Source organism: Erinaceus europaeus, chromosome 8, assembly GCF_950295315.1.
Source record: "Erinaceus europaeus chromosome 8, mEriEur2.1, whole genome shotgun sequence".
Lineage (NCBI taxonomy): Eukaryota > Metazoa > Chordata > Mammalia > Eulipotyphla > Erinaceidae > Erinaceus > Erinaceus europaeus.
Genome location: NC_080169.1, coordinates 86,947,096 through 86,971,172, shown reverse-complemented (window position 1 = coordinate 86,971,172; position 24,077 = coordinate 86,947,096). Strand labels below are relative to the sequence as shown.

General features: G+C 36.4%; 1 protein-coding gene across 1 annotated transcript in view; it reads right to left on the bottom strand.

Annotated features, from left to right (window-relative positions):
* The window catches only part of CFTR (CF transmembrane conductance regulator), a 219,990-nt gene that overhangs the window by 69,208 nt on the left and 126,705 nt on the right, over nt 1–24,077 (bottom strand). The window contains exons 15-20 of the mRNA XM_060196479.1: nt 22,390–22,518; nt 15,211–15,248; nt 14,514–14,767; nt 11,319–11,398; nt 4,399–4,549; nt 3,323–3,550 (exon numbers count right to left, since the gene is read on the bottom strand). Coding sequence (XP_060052462.1) covers nt 3,323–3,550; nt 4,399–4,549; nt 11,319–11,398; nt 14,514–14,767; nt 15,211–15,248; nt 22,390–22,518 — 880 coding nt within the window. The remainder of the gene's footprint in view (nt 1–3,322; nt 3,551–4,398; nt 4,550–11,318; nt 11,399–14,513; nt 14,768–15,210; nt 15,249–22,389; nt 22,519–24,077) is intronic.

Genomic DNA, 24,077 nt, shown 5'->3' with positions numbered 1-24,077 from the left:
GCTAGCAGAAACCTTGGTAAATGTTACTGATGTGGCACACACTGTAGGTGTGCATTTGATTTGCTTGATAGATTCTAAACTATGCTGATTGTTGCATACTTTGACTGTCACTCCTGGTAAATTAGCCTTAATCATATCCTTAATCACTATGTCATAGCACACAATACATGGATTTCAATTGATTGTTAACAAATCTATATTCATGTAGTTAAGTATACTTTGATCCCATTTGAAATAATTTAAAGGGAAAGAATTTTAACTATGAATTTAAGTAGAAACTTCACTTTTTTTTTAAATAGTTACTTAGGACTATCGTAATGCTATGGATTCAGCGTATTTGCCTGCCCACTTAAGATTCCTTTCACAGAATCATTTCTCACTGCCCTAGTGGGAGAACAATGAATGTGGGGAACTATTTTCATAGCAGCTGATGGAGTGCAGGTAAGCTCCTAAACCAAAATGAAACAATTTTATCTTTCCTCCAGGACTTTGCAACTGGTCAGAGGAACTCCTTTAGCAATTCCAAAGCCAAAAGAGAGAAGTCACTCTGGCAGAGTCCTTGTGCAGTAGGAAAACAAGACATCAGAGAGAAAAGTGAGTGAAGCAAACACAAAGGAATACACACTGGCATCATGAGAGGAGAAGAAAAGTTGAGTCCTACAGCATACTGATTCCGCCTTTTCTAGAGACCCAGACTACTAGGCTGAGGCTGTACCAGAAAACACCCGTTACTCTCAATTACCTCATTTTATTTGAACAGAATTTTTTTTTACAATTGATCCTCAGATTTGATATTTCCTCCGAATCTCAGTCAACTGTCACATGTGGAGTATATTCTTTTTAAAAAATATTTATTTTCCCTTTTGTTGCCCTTGTTGTTTTATTTTAGTTATTATTGTTGTTGTTATTGATGTCGTCATTGTTGGAAGGACAGAGGAGGGGGAGAGAAAGACAGACACCTGCAGACCTGCTTCACTGCCTGTAAAGGGACCCCCCTGGACGCCCCCACCCCCCGCAGGTGGAGAGGCAGGGGTTTGAACCGGAATCCTTACATGGATCCTTGAACTTTGTGCCACGTGCACTTAACCTGCTGTGCTACTGCCCCAACCCCGTGAAGTATATTCTAAACCAGTCCAACTCTAAGACTTTCTGAGAACTATGGTCATTATCACTGTGGGGAGGGGACACAGATTATTGATGGTGGGTATGATGTGGAATTGTACTCCTATAATCTTAGAATCTTATAGACCATTATTAAATCACTACTAATAAAATTAAAGTTAAAAAACATACTTCATTTCTCAAAACACAAACTGAATCCTTTTAATATATAGGCTGTGTATTTGATACGTGGACTCTCTCAAAAGCCTAGACCAAGTAGATTAGAAGCATCCAATAGCACAGCTATATACAAGATACTGGATACTGTACAGCAAACCATAACAAAAGGACTTTTCAAAGTTAACCCAATTAACAAATAATGCAATGATAACATTAACTATCAATTGTCTTTTTGAACCCTAAGACAGCAGGAACCTCACATCTCCACTATAGAGCCCCTACTTCCCCCAGTCCTGGAACCCTTGGATAGGGCCCACTTTCCCGTATGCATCTCCCAATCCAAACCAAATAATATTGCATCCGCCGATCACAACCTAACCAACGCAACGATTGCCACCTCAACATGCTTCACCTCAGACTGTGTCCAGAGACTTCATGTGTGGAATGAAAACCCTTCAGCTTCATTACTCGGGTGAGACCTTTCCTTTTATAGTACACTTTAATTTCATCTCAGGTAGTTCACTTTCTAACAAAGTCCCATAACCTAGATATACACCAGTTTCTGTGAGAGAGAGCTTATGTGCACACGTATCCATAAACTACTGCAAAATATATACCTGAAAGCAGTAGTACACTAGAGTTTGCAGTGAGTACCTCCCTAACACTTCCTCTCCACTATTCCAAGCTTGGGATCCATGATTGCTCAACAAATTGTTTGGCTTCGTATGTTAACTCTCTTTTCAATCACCAGGTTCCAGATGCCACCAGGATGCTGGTCAGGCTTCCCTGGATTGAAGACCCCACCAATGTGTCCTGGAGCTCAGCTTCCCCAGAGACACACCCTACTAGGGAAAGAGAGAGGCAGACTGGGCGTATGGACCGAACAGTCAACACCCATGTTCAGCAGGGAAGCAATTACAGAAGCCAGACCTTCTACCTTCTGCAACCCTCAATGACCCTGGGTCCATGCTCCCAGAGGGCTAGAGAATGGGAAAGCTATCATGGGAGGGGGTGGGCTATGGAGATTGGGTGGTGGGAATTGTGTGGAGTTGTACCCCTCCTACCTTATGTTTTTGTTCATTAATCCTTTCTTAAATAAAAAAAAAAAACATACTTCAATTCTCTCATGGCTCGGTAGTTCAGCTTCTTAAGTTAGAGGATCTCATTTGTCTAGATGTAGTTTCATCTTTAAATATTCTATATTTCAACTAAAAAGCTGAAAGTAACTATTTTCAAAGTACAGTAATTACATAAAAGTTACTTCATTCGTGAAATTTTTCAATCATACAAAATTCATATTAGAATAACAACATATGCCAAACTATAGTTAAAAGAACAAAATTATGGGAGTCAGGCGGAAGCGCAGTGGGTTAAGCGCACGTGGCACAAACCGAAAGGACCAGTGTAAGGATCCCTGTTCGAGCCCCCTGCTCCCCACCTGCAGTGGTGTCACTTCAAAGGCGGTGAAGCCAGTCTGCAGGTATCTGTCTCTCTCTCCCTTCTCTGCCTTCCCCTCCTCTCTCCATTTCTCTCTGTCCTAACAATTACATCAATAACAACAACAATAATAATAGCTACAACAACAATAAATAGAACAAAATTACTAGGGAAGGTGTGAGTATGTGCCAGTATACAGGTGTGTTTGAGTGAAAGTGGATGATTCTTTTCCTTTTTTCAAAATTTGTTTTTTTAAATAAAAAGGTACTATTTTTGAAACCAGGATTCCTTGCTAGTGTCAAAGTCAATAGATACTTTTTTTCTATATTTTTTCCATCTGACATTCTCTCTATTTAAGTTTTTTTTAACTATAATGCAGAAGTAGCAATATACACAGCTCTAATCCAAATAAATTGTACAACAATAAAACAAGAGAAATTCAAAGAAATAATTTGTTCAATAGGAAAACACCATTATTTATTAATAAACTAAAAATGTGTTTCAAGGCTTTAACTTAAAATGCCTAACCTCTAGGAACATAATATGTTGGCTTATGGAGTTTTAAATGAAATGCTTGATGAAAAAGTTAATGAGCTCACAATACCTGTTGTTAAAATGGAAATGAAGGTAACAGCAATGAAGAAGATGACAAAAATCATTTCTATTCTCATTTGGAACCAGCGCAGAGTTGATAGGTACAAAAACCAGTTGGCAGTATGTAAATTCAGAGCTTTGTGGAACAGCGTCTCAAAATAAGGCTGTCGCCCAAAGGCACGGAGTGTCCACAGTCCTTTTAAGCTTGTAACAAGATGGGTAAAAATTGGACTCCTGCCTGTGAAAAATAGTACCATGGGAACAACATAATTCATTTCAGTAGCAAAAAGCAAAGTCTTACTACTAGGTCCCTAAAAACATTGGCTTAAAATTAGATGCTATTTGTAGTGCTTTTTTTTTTTTCTAATAAGGTGCTTTCCTTTGGTATTTGTCTGTCATGGATGGGAACTTATAATGAAAGTACTACTACTATTTATTCATAATTCTTGGCTATCATTAAGTGTTGTTTTTCTAGGTGATCTTGTATTAATCATTACTGAGAGAAAATGCTGTTCTCTAAAGATAATTTATTCAAGTTCCTCAGCTAAAGAAGTTCATGTGACTCAATTTAACTTCTAGTCCTCAATAAAAATACATACTGTAAACTGAACCTCTAAAAATTAATTTTTTCAAGGCTATTACTGAAAAATATGCTTTTCAAAAATGGTGTAACACAGAAGAAACAGGAAGGATGTCTGCAAATAAATCAAAGAAGAATTTTTTCCAGTATTACTTCAGAACCCAGACCAATCCTTAATAATAATAGAATTATCATTTTAAAACTTAATTTATATAAGTACATTACAAACAAATATCCTACACAATTGTGGTAAGACTCCATGTGCTTGTTTTCAAACTGAAGTCACAAGGCCAATAATTAAGAAAAACAATCCATGTGTGCTTTGTAATTTAACTTTTCATTTTTCTAAAATGAAACCACATGTGTTCTTTAAAGTCACTGTTACATAATGCAAGAATTTAGGAGCAGGAAAAAGATGCTAGAAAACTAGCTATGATAGAGCTTTAATAACTCTTGTGGATTTTTTCCCTCCTGAGCAAGCATTCATTACACATGCAGTGTCATACCTTCAGACTCCAGTTGTTTGAGTTGCTGTGAGGTGTGGAGGAAGTAGGCTCTCAACATAACAAAAGCAATAATCACTGGCACTGTTGCTAGGAAGATGTAGGGTTCTAAAACAGAGACTACAATCACAGCTCCAATCACAATTAATATCAACTGTAGGGATCAAAGAAAATATGTTCAGTGAATGTGGTATGCCAACAATGTATCTCTAAATAAGTTCTTCCACACTATGTTCCTTGTTCCATATTTATTATTTGTATAAAAAAGAGAGAGAGAGAGAGAAACCAGAACACTACCCTTTATGATGTCCTATTTATTTTCTTTTCTGGTTTTTTATGTGGTGTTGGAACTGGAACTCATGGCCTCACACACCCCAGGCATGTACTCTACCCCTGAGCCATTTCTCCGGGTCTTTGTTCCATTATTAATAAGGAGCAGGCATGCTTCCTAATAGACAGGTTGCCTCTTCAACGTGCACTTTGCGCATGCTCTAAAAATATTCAAAACACTCTCCTGGTTGCTCATCATAACATTTGAAGTTTTGGAAACATAGGGAACTTGGATATCAGGATGGTCTTGTTTTCCATATACCTCAAAGTCTGACACATTTTAATTGAGTATGATTTCCTCTACCTGTTTTTTTTAATAATCTTTTTATTTTGAGATAATTTTAGTATGAAAGTGAAATGTAGGGTTATTCTGCTGAAACAGTGTCTGTAACTTGAATAGTTCTCTTGGGGATTATGAGTGAAAATGATCTTATTTAAATGTAGGTTTCTTTTTTTTCCTGAGCCTATTATTCTCATATTTAAGAACAATCCTGCGTCCATACTCCCAGAGAGATAAAGAATAGGAAAGCTTGTGGTTGGGTATGGGATAGGGAGTTCTGGTGGTGGAAACTGTATCCCTCTTATCCTATGGTCTATTCAATATCCCCATTTTATAAATATTTTTTAAATAATGTTAGCATATTATTATTTCTTTTTAAATATGTAGGCTCCAAGGTATTCAGGCATAATGTAAAAAGCCCTGTCTGGAATCTCAGAAACAAGGTTGCTCAGCAGATGAAGACAGAAATTACATGTGTGAGGCCCAGAGTTTAATCCCTTTCATAGCAAATGTTAAAGCTGTCATTTGGGCTGTCTGTTTCTCCCTCTCAAATTATTATTATTTTCTTTCAGGGTTATTGTTGGGGTTCAGTACCTGAATTATGAATCCACTGCTCCCAGTGGTCATTTTTTTCTTTATAATTTTTATTAGATAGGATAGAGAGAAATTGGAGAACATAGAGAGAGAGAGAGAGAGAGAGAGACCTGCAGACCTGCTTCACTGCTAGAGAAGCAGACACCCTGCAGGTGGGGAGATGGGTCGAACCTGGGTCCAGGTCCTTGTACTTGGTAACATGCGCTCTTAACCAGAAGTGCCACCATCATGTCCCATTTCCCTCTCAAATTAAATCAATTAATATTTTAAATAAAGTTTTAAGATAAAATAAAAGTATAATGGAAATCACATGATAATCATTGAAATAGTTCTCTACCAGTTTCCATGGGTGACACATGCATTCTTCCAACTAAAAATGTATAATAGACAAAATATTTTAGTGGACTGGAACAGGGCTGATTATCTAGCTAACGACTACATGAGTCTTCTTTGAATGGAAGTTTACTTCAGATTATCATATCTTATCTGAATGTATCTCTTATGGGGAAAACTGCTGCCTCCCATCATCAAATTCAGCAACACAGTCCCTCCCTCATTCAACAGAAACTCAGATGAACTCTTACTAATCCAGGTAGTACTAAGTGCATATGATGACTAAATAATCCAAGGAAACACTTCTCTAGTCCATTCTTGCCCCACAAGTGCCATCAGGTCAATGAGAATGTCCTAAACACCCTAATTATTGCAAGGAAGAGACATAATTTATAGAAAACTATAGTTTTTAACCTAGGTGATTTATTTCTGAGGAAAAGGGGAGAAATTAAATTTCAAGTATGATTAGCTCGGGAATATGATTTTATCTAAATGTAACAACCATCATATTAATTGCCAATTTGTATAAATGACAACTGTTGCTGCACTGAGAACATGGAACCACTCAGTACTCCTTAAGGAGCAATGTCTTTTATTCACTGTGAAAGTTGTCAATGGCACTGTGCTCATCTGAGTTGTTCGGTTTTACCATATAATCCCAAATTGCAGGATTATAAAAACAAGTTGTGGGGAGTTATTTTTTTTCCCTCCAGGGTTATTGCTGCGCTCGGTGCCTGCACCATGAATCCACCGCTCCTGGAGGCCACCTTTTCCACCTTTTTATTGCCCTTGTTGTTGTAGCCTCGTTGTGGTTATTATCATTGCCATTGTTGATGTTGTTCGTTGTTGGATAGGACAGAGAGAAATGGAGAGAGATGGGGAAGACAGAGAGGGGGAGAGAAAGATAGACACCTGCAGACCTGCTTCACCGCCTGTGAAGCGACTCCCCTGTAGGTGGGGAGCCAGGGGCTCGAACCGGAATCCTTATGCCGGTCCCTGCACTTTGCGCCACATGCGCTTAACCCACTGCGCCATCGCCCGACCCCCAGTTATTTTTCTAAGCAATTGCTGAAATGATGGAGATTCTTAGGAATCAAACTATATGTTATTATTGAATAGGTGCAACTGAGGAGTCAGTTAACCAAGATAAGGCACTGGGTTTGAGGTAAATTGAGAAGATGGGGACATTTGGTAACAATGATAAATTCATAGGTACACTTCCAGCAACTATTCAACTATTAGCATCAGAATGGAACTCCAACCCCCTCCCCCCAAGAAAAAAGTGAAAAAATAGGTCTAAGAACTCCATTTGCTCTGCTCCATAAGAGACAATCTCAAGGCAGTGGGGTCAGAATTCACTAACTGAACACTAGGCTATATTAAAGATGTTGATTTTAAATGTATGATATTATAATTACATAAAGAAAACTGAAATCCTGTCCTAGTTTATACATTTACAATCGGTTAAAAACAAATCATCTCACTCAAGTGTATTAATGAGAAGAGAACACAACAGAGTGAATTCAGGGAAAAAAATAGAAATTTGAGCATTTAAAAAAAATATTGACAAGAACAATATTGCTGGGGCTCAACATCTGCACAATGAATTCACTGCCCCCAGTAGCCTTTTCTCCTCTCTTTTTGATAGTATAGAGAAAATTTGAGAGGGAAGAAGAAGACAGATATGAGAAAGAGAGACAACTATAGCACTGCTTTACAGCTTGTGAAGCTCTCCCACCACCCTCACAGGCAGGTAATGGGGGCTTGAGCCAAGGTCCTAACATATAACAATGTGTTCACACTATTATCAGGTGCATCACAGCCCAGCCCCAAATCCTAAACTTATTTAGCAGAAAAAATAAAGAGAGAAAGAAAAGAAGAAGGAAGAAGAAGAAAAAGAAGAAGAAGAAGAAGAAGAAGAAGAAGAAGAAGAAGAAGAAGAAGAAGAAGAAGGAAGATGAAGAAGGAAAAAGAAGAAGAAGAAGAAGAAGAAGAAGAAGAAGAAGAAGAAGAAGAAGAAGAAGGAGAAGGAGAAGGAGAAGGAGAAGGAGAAGGAGAAGGAGAAGGAGAAGGAGAAGGAGAAGAAGAAGAAGTAGTAGTAGTAGTAGTAGTATAAGGGGAGGAGGAAGAAGAAGGAGAAGAGGAAGAAAAAGAGGAAGAAGAAAGGAGGGAGGGAAGGAGAGAGGGAGGAAAGAAGGGAGGGAGGGAGGGAGGGAAAGAGGGAGGAAGAAAGAGAGAGAGAGAGAAAGAAAATATGAACAAAGTTACCTTGGAACTAGTCACTTACCCTACTAAAACAAAGAACAATTGTTTACTATTTAAGGAAAGGCACAGGAAACACTCTTTCAAAGGCATTAACTCAAAGCACTGATTTTTAAAATTCCAGCACAAGATACTAAAGATCACACGGAACAGTTTATGTATTTGATTGTGCCAATCATTTCAGATGAGGCAAACTGACAAGCTGGTTTTACTGCACCTGCCCAAATTGGTTATATATACTCACAAATGGAGTAACCCTTATTTGTTTCATAAATTCTCTCTAACAGAGCATTATTTGGGGAGGTTAAAGGGGTGGAAGACACTAGGGCTCATCCTAAAAATAGGTAGCATCCTCTCCCAGCTGTCTCTTGTACAAAAGAGATCATTGATATTATGGCATTTGCTCTCTGGAGCTCCATCTAAACCAGGCAGAAAGCCACGTTTCAACTTGGTCCCATAGTCAAGGGTTTTTAATCACTATACTCCTTAGGTCCTGTCAAGTATGAGTTTTAGGTCTCCTTCATACCCATCAATCACTTTCCTTCTCCACTCTCATCACTAGTCAATCACTCCAATCTAGAGACAGATACTCATAGCCAGATTATCCTGGAAGCTGGCCCTTTTCTCCTCTCTTTTTGATAGTATAGAGAAAATATCTGCCATTTAGGGACAGCACTCACTAATCCTGTTAAGTTTGTCTTTACTTGCTTGAAACACATCTGTACTTCCATCCCTGATTTACGGTACTAATTGTGTTGTTGTTGTTGATTAATCTCTACCAAAGCTTTCATGAATGATACCCATGTTTAAACTATAGCCAACCAATGGACTGGTCTTCATTTTAATGTGGGCCTAGGCTATTGGATACAGGTGTATATGTAGGTGTATACGTATGTATCCATAAGGAAAGGGTAATTATATAATGTGAAGTAAAAGTGCTTACCAGCCCTCCAGGATTAGACTTAGACCTAATAAACCTGGGATCCTAACAGTAGGGCCAAAAAAAGGCATCATAAATTCTCTAAATGGTTAGAATTAGACTTAATAAGCTTGGCAAAATCTAGTAGAAAGACCCTAAGAAGGCAGATCCCATAAACCTAATACTGGTTTGGTCACAACAAATAGTATTCAACACTTTAACAACTGGGAGATAATCTAAGTTTGCCAGATAAAGAAAGGACTACAAAATTTTGGATAAGAGCAAGAGATTGGTTCACCTTTTTGGTCAATACAAGACCACCCCATCATCTGGGGCCCTATTTAGGAAATCCTTGAATTCCCACACAGATATGATGGACCTAGACCTCTAATAGATCCCTCTCTCCACCATCACTGGTCACTTCCATAAGTAACATCATCTTAAGCCCTCTTGAGGGCCACTCCAGAAACTTCTCCTCTCTCTAAAGTAGCAATGGTAGGGACTGCCTCACTCTCCAAGGGGAGTCTAGGTCATCCTACTTTTCACTCAAGGAAAACTAGTCCTGAAATGAATGTAGTCTAGAATGCTTCTAGTTGTCATCATGGACTGCAAGCTCAGACTGACAGGGACTCAAGAGATTACATAAACTCCTGTGCTAAATATGAATATAGATGGGCCCTGGGTCAGGTGGATGGGGTAAACAGTTAATTTTATTCATAGATTTTCTTTAAGATTAGGAGCTAATCTCTGCCTTAATCCAAACTTCTAGCCCCATTCTCAACTATGACACCATCTTACCAGACAATATTTTTGTCCAAATCCATTTAGCTATCAAACTCAAGCAAAAACTAAGAAAGGCATGGCCCCTAGGAACATACCTAAATAGACTTCCTTACTTCTTTCCACCCTAAAATCCCTGTTCTCATCTGCTCTATTATTATTCTTTTATTCTTATTCTCTAATTATTTTGTCCTGCTTTATATCTTACCACCTTTAAGCCACCAAGTTGCAGATCCTATCCTTGAATTCCCTGGGAAGAAGACCTCACCAATGTGTCCCTGAAACTCACCAATGCAGAGCCCTACTTCACTAAGGAAAGAGAAACAGTCTGGGGGTATGGATCAACCAGCCAATGCCCATGTCCTGCAGAGAAGAAATTGCAGAAGCCAGACTCCCATCTTCTACACTCCCCCCAAAATTTTGGTCCATATTACAAGAGTTCAGAAATGATAGAAGAAGATAACCAAAGGGCTCTGAACTCTAAGTCTCAAAGACTAGAGTCTCTACTCCCAAAGAGAAAAGAGGAAAAAAGGAAGGACATTTGAATTAATCATAGGTGTATGTGTGATTTAGAAAAACAGAGAAGGCAGGACTATAGGGAAAGGGGGGGGGGGCAGGTGAATGGGAATATATATAAATATAGACAGCTACAGAAATAACTCATATTTGCAAGTTTGGGAGAACTACTATAGATTTGGGTGGAAAGAATGGGGATGCAGAATTCTGGTGGTGAGAATGGTGTAGAATTATACCCGTTATCTTATAATTGTGAAAATTAATATTAAGTTACTAAGAAAAGAAAATAATGTGGGAGGTTTGGAGGTAGGCAGACTTCTATCACATAGGGATATCACTGGTGAAAATGTTATACTTACCAGTGATTTGGGAGGAAGACAGTCTCTTGTACCTCTCAAATAATTCCCAAGTACTCAGTTACTATTTCTAAATGAGGAATGACTTGGGTTTGGGGTTAGGTAAATGGTTCTGACTTATCACTAAGTTTATGAGTATTTTGAAAAATTTTGATAGTAAAAAAATTCTTAAAATAGAACTTGTGAAAAGTTGCGAATTATTATTTTTTTCTGTGTTCAAACACCTAGTCTCCACCTGCATCAGAGGTGCAGACTCTTTGTCTCTTTATTTCAAGGCCATGTTGATTTTATCTATTTTCAATCTAGTTTCTCACTAGTACAGTTGTAAAAAGGAAAAGTCATGGTAAAATTTATCAGAGTTAACATCTTTCTCTTCTCTCACCATAGAAGCATGCTAAGGGTTAAGTTGTGAATTATTAATTAATTTCACAAGTAATTATTAAGACTTACTTGTGAATTTCTTAAAATAGAATCAAGTGAAAAACGCGTATTTACTTTCTTTCATTATCAAAGTATGATTAATAGAAAGGCAATAATATTTCTATTTACAAACCTGGATGAAGTCAAATATGGTAAGAGGCAAGAGATCATCCAAAATGGCTATATCTTTGGAGAATCTGTTAAGAATTCCACCTGTAATATAAAACAGTCATCTTAAAAAGATATCAGTGGGGGGGGGTGGTGGTTCCAGTGGAGGCACAACTGTTTAAGCGCACATATTACTAAGCGCAAGGGCCCACCTAAGGATCAGGGTTCAAGGCCATGGCTCCCCACCTGCAGGGGTGGACACTTCAAAAATAGTAAAGCAGCTCTTCAAGTGTCTATCTTTCTGTCTCTCTATCTATCCATCTATCTCCTCTTCTCCTTTCAATGTCTCTCTGTCCTATCCAATAAAGTGGAAAAAAAAAATGGCTGCCAGGAGTAATGGATTCGTAGTGCTGGCACAGAGCCGAGCCTGGAGGCAATATATATATTGGTAGGAGCTGGGTAGTTGCAAATCCAGTAGGGTACACATTTTGCAATGTGCACAGGTTCAAGGCCTTCAGCTCTCACCTGCAAGAGGAAAGCTTCACAAACAATGAAGCAGTGCTGCAGGTGTCTTTCTCTCTTCTTTACTATCTCCACCCAACTTCTCAATTTCTCTGTTTCTGTCAATAAATAAATAAATAAATAAAATTTAAAATGTATTAGTAGCAGAAAATAAGTTTGGATCATCACAAAAGTAATCAGAACTCAAGACTAAGCATGTAATCAAATAACAACTTAAAACTTTTAGTGTTGTAAAAAATTATAAGTACATGTTCAACTTATTGTTCCCACCTTTAAACCTTCAAAAATATAGGTTTCTCTAAGATGCAGGCAAAAATAAATGTCATTAATGTAGGCTTTATTACAAATTTATCAGGAATGAGGATGTGCATCCTAATACTGCAAACTTACACTTGCAAGTCTGAGTTTAATTACAATATACTGGATAAACAGTTATAATTAGTCTTACACTTATATTCCATTGCATAGTTCTCCTGTGCTCTGATTTCCAAACCTTTCTGACATCCCTCTGCAGAAGTGGCTCTGTCCTTGTCTACCAACTATGTGAACTCTTTTTCTGTGTTCTCTCTAAATTTTTTTTAAAATTATTTTTAGAAATTTTATTCACTTTATTTCAATGAGAAAGATATAGAGAGGGACAGAGACTGGAGCATTCTCATCTCTGGCTGATGTTGGTACTGGAGATTGAACCTGGGACCTGAGGGCCTCAGGCATGAAAGTCCTTTGCATCACCATTATGCCATCTCCCCAGCCGTCATTCTACATTTTTCACTGGCAATCTATATATGGACCTATGTTCCAAACTCTAAGCCCATTTATTTATTATGTCTTGTGTTTTTTGTTTTTTTTTTTTAGTTTTTGACTTTTATTTCTTATTGAGAGAGACAATGGGAGAGGAGAGAGAGAGAGAGAGAAAACACGAGACATCACTCTGGCAAATGCACTACCAGGGATTGAACTCAGGATCTCATGTTTCAGAGTCCAACACTTTATCCATGGTAACACCACCTAGACCTCATCTTATATTATTTTCCTTCAGTGAAAGCCAGGTATACATGGAGTGTCTACCACATATGGTAACTCTAGACTCTAAGAAAACAAAAGTATATACTGTGTTCCCTGTTTCTGAGTAGTTTATTTTGTGACTGGGAAATGATACACAGATAAAATATAACATAGTTCTATACAAACATGATGGTATTAAACCTTATCATTACAGGATAAAGTCCAAAATCCTCAGCTTAATATTTAATGTCTTCAATAAATCAGTCTTAAACTGCCTACCTAGTTCAAGCTTTCTCTCTACAGATATTAACTCACATAAATTGCTCTATTCTTTCAATATACTCTACACCTTTTATCATCTGCTTTCCCATGCAGTTCCCTCTGTAGAAAAACCTCTTCCCATCATTTTACTTGTCAAATTTGTTTCCTTCTTGACCCAACCCAGATGTCCCTCCTGGAAGGAAGCATTAACTGGAAGCAATCTAGTTCCTCTTTGAAAACAATTAAGTACAACTAATACTTTTTTCAGCACTTCTAAATCATACTGCTATATTTATGTCTTATATCATAGTTGCTTGTCAACATTCCTTATCAGTATTCTGATTGTAAATTGCTAGAAGCCAGCAGGATAATGCTACATTTATTTTGTATAGGACATAGCCCTCAGAAAAATGCATTACATGTAGGCTTTATTTAATATAAGCTAGTAAATTTAAGTTACTTTCTTCTTAGTCATCATCATCAATACATTCATTAGTATATTTAATTAAACACATTTGTCTATCTTTGTATAAATAATTTTTTTTAATTGACCTAGGGCATTTACATCATTTACCAATTGAAAGTTCACCAAAAATAATCTGGATTTTATTATATTGTAAGTGGTACAGTTCTGTCAAAATAAGTGTTTATACTTTTATCCATTTGAAATATTTTACTGAATACCTACACATATTTGTGTATCTTTTATTTTTTAGATTTTCTTAAAAGTGATTTATTTTTGTTTTTTATGTGTAAGATGAGTAGAAAGGGGGAAATAGAAACAGAAAGAGATAGAGAGACACCTGCAGCGAACTTCACCACTTGTGAAGCTTTCACCTGCAGGAGAGAATTAAGGGATTGAACCCCAGTCCTTGAACATTATAATGTGTGTGCTTAACTAAGTGTGTCACTGCCTGGCCCCTATGTCTGTGTGTCCTCAGATTATACAAATAATTATAGTAAAATCAGGAAAGAAGCCAGAGAAAAACCAAGATCAGTATACAACAGCAGAAGGGAATCTCTGGACGAAATTGAAGTCCACATACTAGGAAAAAATTGGTTTTTGCCAATATAGCAAATAACATAATAGGCAACATCATGAGAAAAAATTATAAATTAATAATAGAATGGTATTAAAAATAAGGAAAAAATCCTTGCCTACTGAAATTTAGGGTGAGGTAGAAGCAAGAAAATAACACATATTGGGGGTGGAGCCAGGATAGCAACTTGGAGACAACACCTGGCATGAGCTGATACAAGGCACAAAAAAGCAACAGAATCTGACAGCCTGTAATATATGAGGTATGCATAATCCAGTAATGAAGAGGCTTAATAAAGGACAGACGCTTCTATACAAGAAAGCAAACATAATCGCAGGCCCTATTGATGATGAGTCGGACATTTCATTTTGCACATGCACCTGGTTAAGTACCTGCTTTCAATGTGTTAAGGGTTGACATGGGTGCCTGAAGAACCGAATGCAACATTTTGTGGTGTAAAATTTTCGACGCTGTGATCAGAGTATGCACCAAGGGTAAACCTCTGAGCAGGCCCAGAGCAAGCAAAGTGTCAGCTACTCCCACATAAATGTAAATAATATAATAGGAGCTGGTATTGGTGATGATCACTCCATAACTGCTGTTATTTGAGCTCTTAGTTACATTTCCTGTGTCTTGACGAGGACTTCTAAAAAATAAAATGAAAACATTAGTTGGTAGCCAAACTTCACTCTTGAATTTCTAAAACATGTAAATAAAAATAAATCGGGAGTCTAAAGAATAAATTTATTTCATGAACACAACTTGTGTCTTTAATCTCAAGGACATACTATCACAGGACAGTTAGTTTTTGTAACACTGGATTTTATAGATAATAAGTACTAATTTGATCTGTATCAAATTCTAAGAACACTAAATGTATGATGTTGTTTTGATTATTTTTATTACATTTTAAAGGGTGATAATTCCTTTAAAATTGGCAAGTGCAAGGACCACACATGCTTACAATTTTAAACAAATAAATTTGCTTTTCCACTATTATGGAACTGTGAGGGAAATGAAAAACACTATTTAATAAGATCCAGATAGTCAATAAAAAGTAAAGTCCATAAAACCATATGGAATACTTACTTTTCAAACAGCAACAAGAAAACCAGTGATATAGCCACCTGGAATGGAACAATACACAATTCATCCTTCTTTCAGCTCTTGACCTGCTCCTCCCACACTCACTTGCAATTTCATCATGATCAACATCAAAACACACAAGATTTCCCTGTTTTTTTTTTTAATTATTCTTTTGCTGGTACAGCAGCTGTAATCATTGTTTCAGAGTCATTATTAGTGGTAAGAATATGTTAAGTAAATGAAATGCAAATTTCACTGAATTAAAAGGTTACCATTTCTCAATCAACCCCTGAAGAATATAGTCTTTATTCAGTATTAACTGCTTATGGAACTTCACAGAAGAGCTAAGATTACAGTTACCTGTTTATTTCCTAGAGATTAATCTCTTCACACTGATGGACTTTTTTTTTTTTTTGCTATAATATGATGTATTATACAATGATTATAAGGAACTATTATCTTTGAGATCAATTATTTTTATTATTTATTTACTTATTTATTTTTGCCTCCAGGGTTATCCCTAGGGCTCAGTGCCAACACTACAAATCCACTGCTCCTTGTGGCCATTTTTTTCCTACTTTATTGGCTAGGACAGAGAGAAATTAAGAGGGCTAGGGGAGATAGAGAGAGAGAAAGATAGACACCTGCATATCTGCTTCACTGCTTGTCAAGCATCCCCCCTACAGGTGGGGGGAGCTGGCAGCTCAAACCGGAACCTTACATGAATCCATGAAAATATGGTTTTTATATTTATTAAAATTTATTTAATGTTTCAAGAGTATTAATTTTCCATTTATGGATGAAGACAAGGGACACTTGAGTAAAAATACACACTACAGGAATTAAAAGTACCTTGGGCTTTCTCAAGGTGGAAATCTCTAACAGAAGTATACATTGCATAAACAAAGGAAAAACTATCATTGTTTTTTTTAATTCAAATTAGTTAAAGTGCAAGAAATTCAGCAACCATCTAGCTGTCTCAAACACCTTTGCTCCACTCGAAATGTTTCCTATTTCCTACTGCTCATAAATCTAGATAAGAACATATTTTTGAGTCACTCTTCGATTATTACATTCCTCCTTTGTTCACATTAGAGAGTGTCGATAATGCCGGCAGTATTCTCTGGATGTGAGTAATTCCAGGGGAACAAAAGGGATTTTATGATATTAACTGTGGAACAATAACCAGATCAGTTTTCCAAAGCTGGACTAGTGAGTGTACCATGAAGTTACTTCCTGATTTTTATTTAAAGAGACTATTTATGAAAAGAAGCTATGAAACCACCAATACACATTGCTTTAACTGACTGGATTAAAAATATTTCCAAGTACTCACATCATGGCTTTATTTAAAACTGAGATATTTGAAAAAATTGAATAAGTAAGAAAATTCTATCATCTCACTTTTGAGGTTATACAATTTATGATAGGTTGAGAGTGCAGGGTAGTTAAAGGAGAAAAATTAAAAGGCCTTTATTTATTTATTTATTGACTTTAGAATTTTGAACAACATTCTGTATTATTAGCTGGATAGTACTTTGTTCTAGATCATCACTGTCCAATACAATTTCTGCAACAATAAAAATGTTTTGATATATGTATTCTTTACTTTTGTTGTAATTTATAGCATATGACACTTGATTAATTGAAATATAGCTAGTATAATTAATTCAATTTATATAACCTTACATGACTTATATATCTGGTGACTACAGTGTTGGGCAATCATGCATGCATTACAACATATGAGTTAATGTTGGGATGTAGAAAGAGTATTTATTGTATGTAGAATTTGGGATCTAGAATTTGATGAAGGTATTTTCTAAGTATAGATACTTGAATGTTAGATTATAAACACGTGGAAAGAAAAGTTATGTGCCTAATACTTGGAAAACGAGTTTGCTAAGATTTAAGACATAAAAGTTAATCACATATATCATAAAACCCTAACAGTATGTAAGATGTGACACAAAATAGAACAAAAGAAACTACGAGAAACCCTATCAAAATATAACTTTCCCAGGTAAAATTCTGACAAAAAAAAAGTGTGTGTGTGTGTGTGTGTGTGTGTGTGTCAGATACTTAAAAGGATTAAAAGTGTGAATAGGAGCAAAGTATAGTGAATACCAAGATTCCATCATAGAGAACAGAAAGAGGCTACAAAGATTATACTCCTAAATATTCTATTGTTGAATATCTGCAAGAGCTTTTAAATATGACTTAAGTGTCTCAGTGTTCTCGGTGTTGAAGCTAGCTAGTAACAACCATCCCTTCCAGTTATAAGGGATCTTAGACTTCCTCATATTCCATTCAATCTATTTTCCATATAGCAGTGTGATCTTTTTCCTTTTCTGCCTCTGGTGGTATTGCAGGGGCTTAGTGCCTGCATGATTTCACTGTTCCCAATAGCCACTTTGTTTCTTAGTTTTTCCTTTATTTTTGATAGAGGGTAAGAGAGAGGAAGAGAGAGACAGAGAGGAGGACTTTAGGATACCTAAAGTCCTGTTTTATTACTACTCATGAAGCTTCCTCGTAAGGGTGGGAGCTAGAGACTTAAACCCAGATCCTTGTGCAAGGTGATGTATGAACTCTATCTACCTGACAAACCACAAACCAACCCCTTAAGAGTGGTCTTTTGAAAAACATAAACAGTTCACATCATGTCTTCTCTTTCACTTCATCTTGGATGGAACCTGAAGGAACCATGTTAACTAAGATAAGCTAAAAGATGAAAATGAGTACTGGATGATGTCACTCATAGGTAAAAACTTAAAAAAATAAGGGCAGAAAGGAAAAACACTGAGTAAAACTTGGACTGAGCTTGGTTTATTACACCAAACCAAAGGACTCTGGGGAGAAAGGGAAGTTCTGGGGTAGGGGTGGGGGGCTTTGGGGTCCTAGTTCATGATGGTGGAAAAGGAATTAAGTTGGTGGTGAGCATGTTTTCTTGACATATCATGAAAAGATAAGAAATCCTGTTTTTTCACCAAGTGTGCTATAAACCATTACCTCACCAAATTATCAAAAACTACAGGATAAAAGTTCCTACTATATGATATGACTTCTGCCTTTCAGAGGCTTCCTACTAAATTTAAAATAAAACCCAAGTTTCCTTTACTACAGATATTAGTTTTGTGATCTGTCTACTTGTCTGGAATCATTATATGCCACCTGTTTCTCCCTCATTCTCAACTATGCTTCCTTCCTCTTAGTTTCCATACACTTGCAAAGCCTTTGCAGTTTCTTTCTCTCTCTGCATATCAGACTCCTTGTGTTTTAGGTGTCAGCTAAATATCGTTTCCTCATACATGTCTTCCTGTCCATTCTCTTTTTCCTACCTTTATTTTAGTGTGTTGTTTACTTCCTTCTGGTGCTTATTTTGTTCTGTAACTATATATATTTTTTGATAGGGATGGAATTGGGTCTGGTGCATGTGTGATTCCTCCACTGTGGGTTGAATTTTTCATATATATATATATATATATATATATATATATATATATATATATATATATATATATATGAAAAGAGAGAGAGAAAGGTGGGGAGAGACAGAAGGAGATACCACAGCATTTTTCCACTGACCCCTAGAGCTTCCTCTAGTGCTGTAGTGCTCTACTGAGGGTGCCGAAATTCAAACCCACGGCTTTATACACGGTAATATGCACATCCTCAAAGTTGAACTATCTCCCAACCCTGCAATTGTGTTCATCAAAATGTATTTATTATATATTTCCTCCCTCAAAATGTACTTCATTAGAGCAAAAATCAACCATTTGTCCTCTTTTTCACCCTATCTTCAACGGCTGCTACAGTAATGGCAAACAGTAAGCATCAATATATCTGTGATTATTAAATAAAACCATAGGAGGATAAAGTAATGCTTAAACAAACCAGTTTACAATGTTGACAGAGATAAAATAATATAATGATCATAGAAAAAGTACCTTTGCAAAGCAAGTGACATTTTATGTGAAATAAACATAAATAACCAAGTTGATTCATTCTAGAAATTATCAACATACATATGCTGAGTCCAGGGCTATCTCTCAAGTCAGAAAAGGAATCTGGATCTACAGAAATACCTGCTAAGATACTATTGATATTTTGAAATTTTACCAGAGGAGCACAGCATGACGATGTTCCGTTAACATTATAAACACAAATACATTCCATCTGTATTTTCTGCTTGGTTCCTTACTATATACACAGCACATAGAATCATTCCTGGTATATGGTAGAAACTCAACAAATATGTGTAGAGTGAGTAAACAGCTGAATGAATGGCAAGAAATAAAAGTAAAATGACATCTTACCAAGACTTAAACTCATATGGTTTAATGTTTCGCAAGTCAAAATATGTCCTACAACACAGACCCATACTAAGTAAATGTAACTTAAAATGATTTGTCTGAATCAGTAACAGTGGTGGCATGAGAATGTGTCACATGTTCATTTAAAAAAAATTACTTATGAGCAAAAAGAGAGAGGATGTCTGGCAGTGGTGGGCCTGGTTAATAGTACATATTACCAGGTGCAAGGACCCAGGTTCAAGCTCCCACTCTCCAGCAGCAAGACACGCTTCACAAGTGGTGAAACAGGTTTGCTGGTGTCTCTCTGTCTCACTCCCTATCTACTCTGCCACTTCAATTTCTCTCTGTCCTATCAAGTATAATAGAAAGGGAAAAAAGAAAGAAAGAAATGCCTGCCAGGAGTGGTGGATTCCTAGTGCCCACACTGAGCCCCAGCAATAACCGTAGTGGTAATAGAAAAAAGGGGGGAGGGCAGGAGGGAGGGCGGGGGAAATAGGAAGGGGAGATAGGGTGCAAACTGGTCCCTAAATTAATTGTTTGGCTGTATAACTATGCTCGTAATTAAAACTATTAGTGTGGATTGGGGACGTTCTCAGCCAGCAGAGCATAGGACTACCAAGCTTATCTACCAAGCTGGAGGAAAATTAGGTGTTTTAATGTTAATTCCTTACTACTTCTATCTCCCTGGTCCTGTCCCTCTATTTCTACCAAAATGAGTAAACCTGAAATGGAGATATTAGACACAAATAGTAAATGATAATGAACTAAATATTCCAAGCCAATATTTTCAATAACTGATTAATTAAATGCCACTTAAAATGTGCTTAAGACCAAATCAGCAGAGCTGCATGGGACAAAGGTTCTACAAAGTAATATGAGTCAGCACCATATTTATATGATATATGACAATCAAGATCTGGAATGCCATGTTGCAGAAGATTCAGATCAATAACTATAAAGGGCTCTTTTGAGATTTAATGAGGCACTAGACTAGATTTCATTCATATTGTTGCTAGTTTTGGCATTCCCAGCAGAGATTAATGAGGTACATTTGAAGTATATTTTTATGTAATTTTTATTAGCCATAAGAGGGTGTCGCATTACCCAATTCTATATTTCTGTTAAAGTATAAAAGCAACCATTCAAACTTTCATTATATTGTTGTGAATTTGTGCACCTCAAACTGTCTTGAGCTTAATAATGATGAGGTAACATTAAGGTTATTTATGAGAACAGCAACAAACATTACTCATAATATGCCAAGCCCTACATTAACTGTTTTATAGCCATGGTGTCTTTTAATCCATAGAAAGGTCTAAGATCAAATTAGCTAACTTCACTTTACCAATGAGGAAACTGAGGTTCAGATGGGTTAGCTAACTTGTATATTTTCAGTTTTAACTAGACAGTGTTAAGACTAATAGCCAGGTCAGTCTGATTCCACAGTTGACACTGTGCTATAGTCTATATCGCATCAAACCTTCGTTTGGTTTACCAATTTAAACTAGTGGAGCAAAAGAAGTGGTATTAGGGGAGCCATGTGCTGGTGCTCCTGGTTGAGTGAACATGTTACAATGCACAAGGACCTGAATTCAAGCTCCCAGCCCCCATCTTCAGGGAGAAAGCTTCATAAGTTGTGAAGCAGTACTTTTGGAGTCTCTCTTTTCTCTCTCTTTCTGCCTCTCAGTCTCTCTCAATTTATGTTTCTATCAAATAAATAAAACGTAATTTAAAATGTTTTCAATAAGAGGTATGAATGGAACTCAAAGGTATTGTGAAAATATAATTACACAATTATGTTTTGTAAAATTGCACTATACAAATATACATACTTATATATTCATATATACTTATATACATATGAATGTTTACATTTAGATCCTTCCAAATTATTTGGGGGTTAAATTATTTTGAAGCTATTCTTTATTTTTTAATTACTTTTTATTTTTACTATTATTCTTGTTGTTGCCACCAAAGCTATAGTTGGGGCTCAGTACCTACACTACAAGTCTACCACTCCAAGTGGATTTTATTTCTTTATTAGTTTATTTAATTTATAGAGACATGGATAAAATTGATAGTGGAGGGGGAGAGAATGGGAGAGAATATGAGACACTTGCTTCACCAATCTTGAAGCTTTTCCCCCCAAAGATGGGGCCTATGTGGTTTAAGTCCACGTCTTTGCACATGGTAATGTGCATACTCTACAAGATGCACCACCTCTAGCCACCAAGTTATTCTTTTCTTAACAATAAGTTATTTAATTTAAGAGGCAGGTGTCTTGTAGGGGGAAAGGGAGACAAAGAGAAGACCAGAGCACTGCTCAGCTCTGATAGGATGGTGCCAGGTGTTGAACCTACACCCTCTAGAGTTTCAAGCAAGCAAGTTAATATTCTTAACAGTCCGAGTACCTCCATACTCATGAAGTTATTCTTTTTAGACACTGGCAGACTTGCTTCACCACTTGTGAAGCTACCCCCCTGCAGGTGGGGAGCTGGAGGCTCGAACCAGAATCCTTATGCGGGTCTTTGCGCTTCATGCCATGTGTGCTTAACCTGCTGTGCTACCACCCAACCCCCCATGAAGTTCTTCTTAATATAACTCTGAATCACAGTAATATTTTTTTCTAATTTTTTATTCGACAGGACAGAGAGAAATTGAAAGAGGACAGAGAAAAATTGAGAGAGGACAGGGAAACAGAGGGAGAGAAGGGTAGACATGTGCAGACCTACTTAGCCATTCCTGCAGTGGACCCAGTGAAGGTGGGGAGAGGGGGTTTAGACCTGGGTCCTTGGTAATACATGCCCCTAACTGAGTACATCATGGTCCGGCTGCCCTCAAAATGATATTTTAAACAGAATGTTCTTACCTCAGCCAAGAAAATAATTAAACACCAAATCAGAACAAAAATTAAGCTCTTGTGGACAGTAATGTAGCGCAGGTATGTGTTCCAGGTAGTCACAGCTGGTATGTTCTCTACATCATCAAAAAAGCACTCCTGAAAAAAGGACCACAACTCTTACAAAGAGACAAAACATTTCCATATCACTATTGTGATTTTATTTTGAGTGTGTTGAGATAAAGAAACATTACATATAGTTGAAAAACATACAGTTGAAACTATATGCTTTTTAATAAATATAAAAATTATAAATGACTACATATTGTCATGCTCAACTAGTATAATGTCCACTATAGCAGCAAAATATTTTGTAAAGTGAGAAACACCATAATTATTCAAATTGTGAAACATGACATTGACTACATAACAATATTGTTTTGGTACAGTTTTGCAATTTTAGTGCTTAATAGTGTCATATCTTTTATCAGATAAACTGTGTCATCAAACTGAATGTTCCCAAAACTCTGCTTGATTTAACTAATTTCTTCCAAGGTCTAGGAATAGATATAATTTGGGATTTTCCCAAGAGAACTGACAATTATGCATCCCTGAAAGCCTAGGACTATAACTCTCTTTCTAGTTATTACATAAATTCATAATTCTAATCCTTAGTATATTCCTCCCAAAATCTTTATGTCACAAATTTTTAAAAAGTGTTAATAAACAGTGAATCTAGACAGGGAAATTATAATTTTATTTCTTACAAAATATACACCATTCATAGAAAGAAACTAGAACTTGATAAGAAAACTCCTATTTATTCAAAATATAACCTAATTTAAGCCTAAATCTTTGGAATAAAATGTATATGGATTTGAAACTTTGAATTTGAATCCACTATTGACTTTCTAGGTGTTGGAATTCATGCACATTGCTGAACTTTAATTTACTCTGAACTTTAATTTACTTAAATTAAATTAAAGGTACCTTTTAAATTAAAGGTAACTTTTAGGGTAGTATTGGGGACTACATTTAAGCTTCCAAGCACTAGCAGCTATCAGTAAACAGCAACTGTTAATAGTCAAAAAGTTCAGCCTTATGACCAGGAGACAGATAACCCAGTAAAGCATATAATTAACCAATTTAAAAGAGAAAAATACCCACACTACATTCCACCAAGTAGTATGTAAATAAAAATATTAGTCCTTTCAAGATGCTAGATGCTGCTTCAATATAGAAATATTTCTTGGTATCTAAATAACCAAATATTATTTTCTTATAGTTATTTATATTTTCCCTTATATTACTAAGATTAAAAGATGGTTTAACAGAGATTAAAAGATCCTTATAAAGCAAATATTTTCTTGTGCCAGAGACATAACTCACTGGGTAGAGCATATGCCATGACTTGCATACAATTCAAGTTTGAACCCTAGCACCACTATGCACCTGTGCTATGGCATGGGAAGAAGTTCTACTTACTCTGTGTCTCTCTGTTTTCCTATGTGAGTTTTAAAAATGTCTTAGAGCAGTGAAATCAAGAGGTATGAGGTTTTAACTATGCAAAATATTAAAAATAGACAAATACTTTCTAATTTATAATAATGATTATCTCTGACCTCAAGGAGAACCCTGGCAGAAAAACTGTATTGTTCACAAAAGAAAATACTTGTTTCTTTTATATTTTGAAGTTGTGTACATAATGTATAAATTTG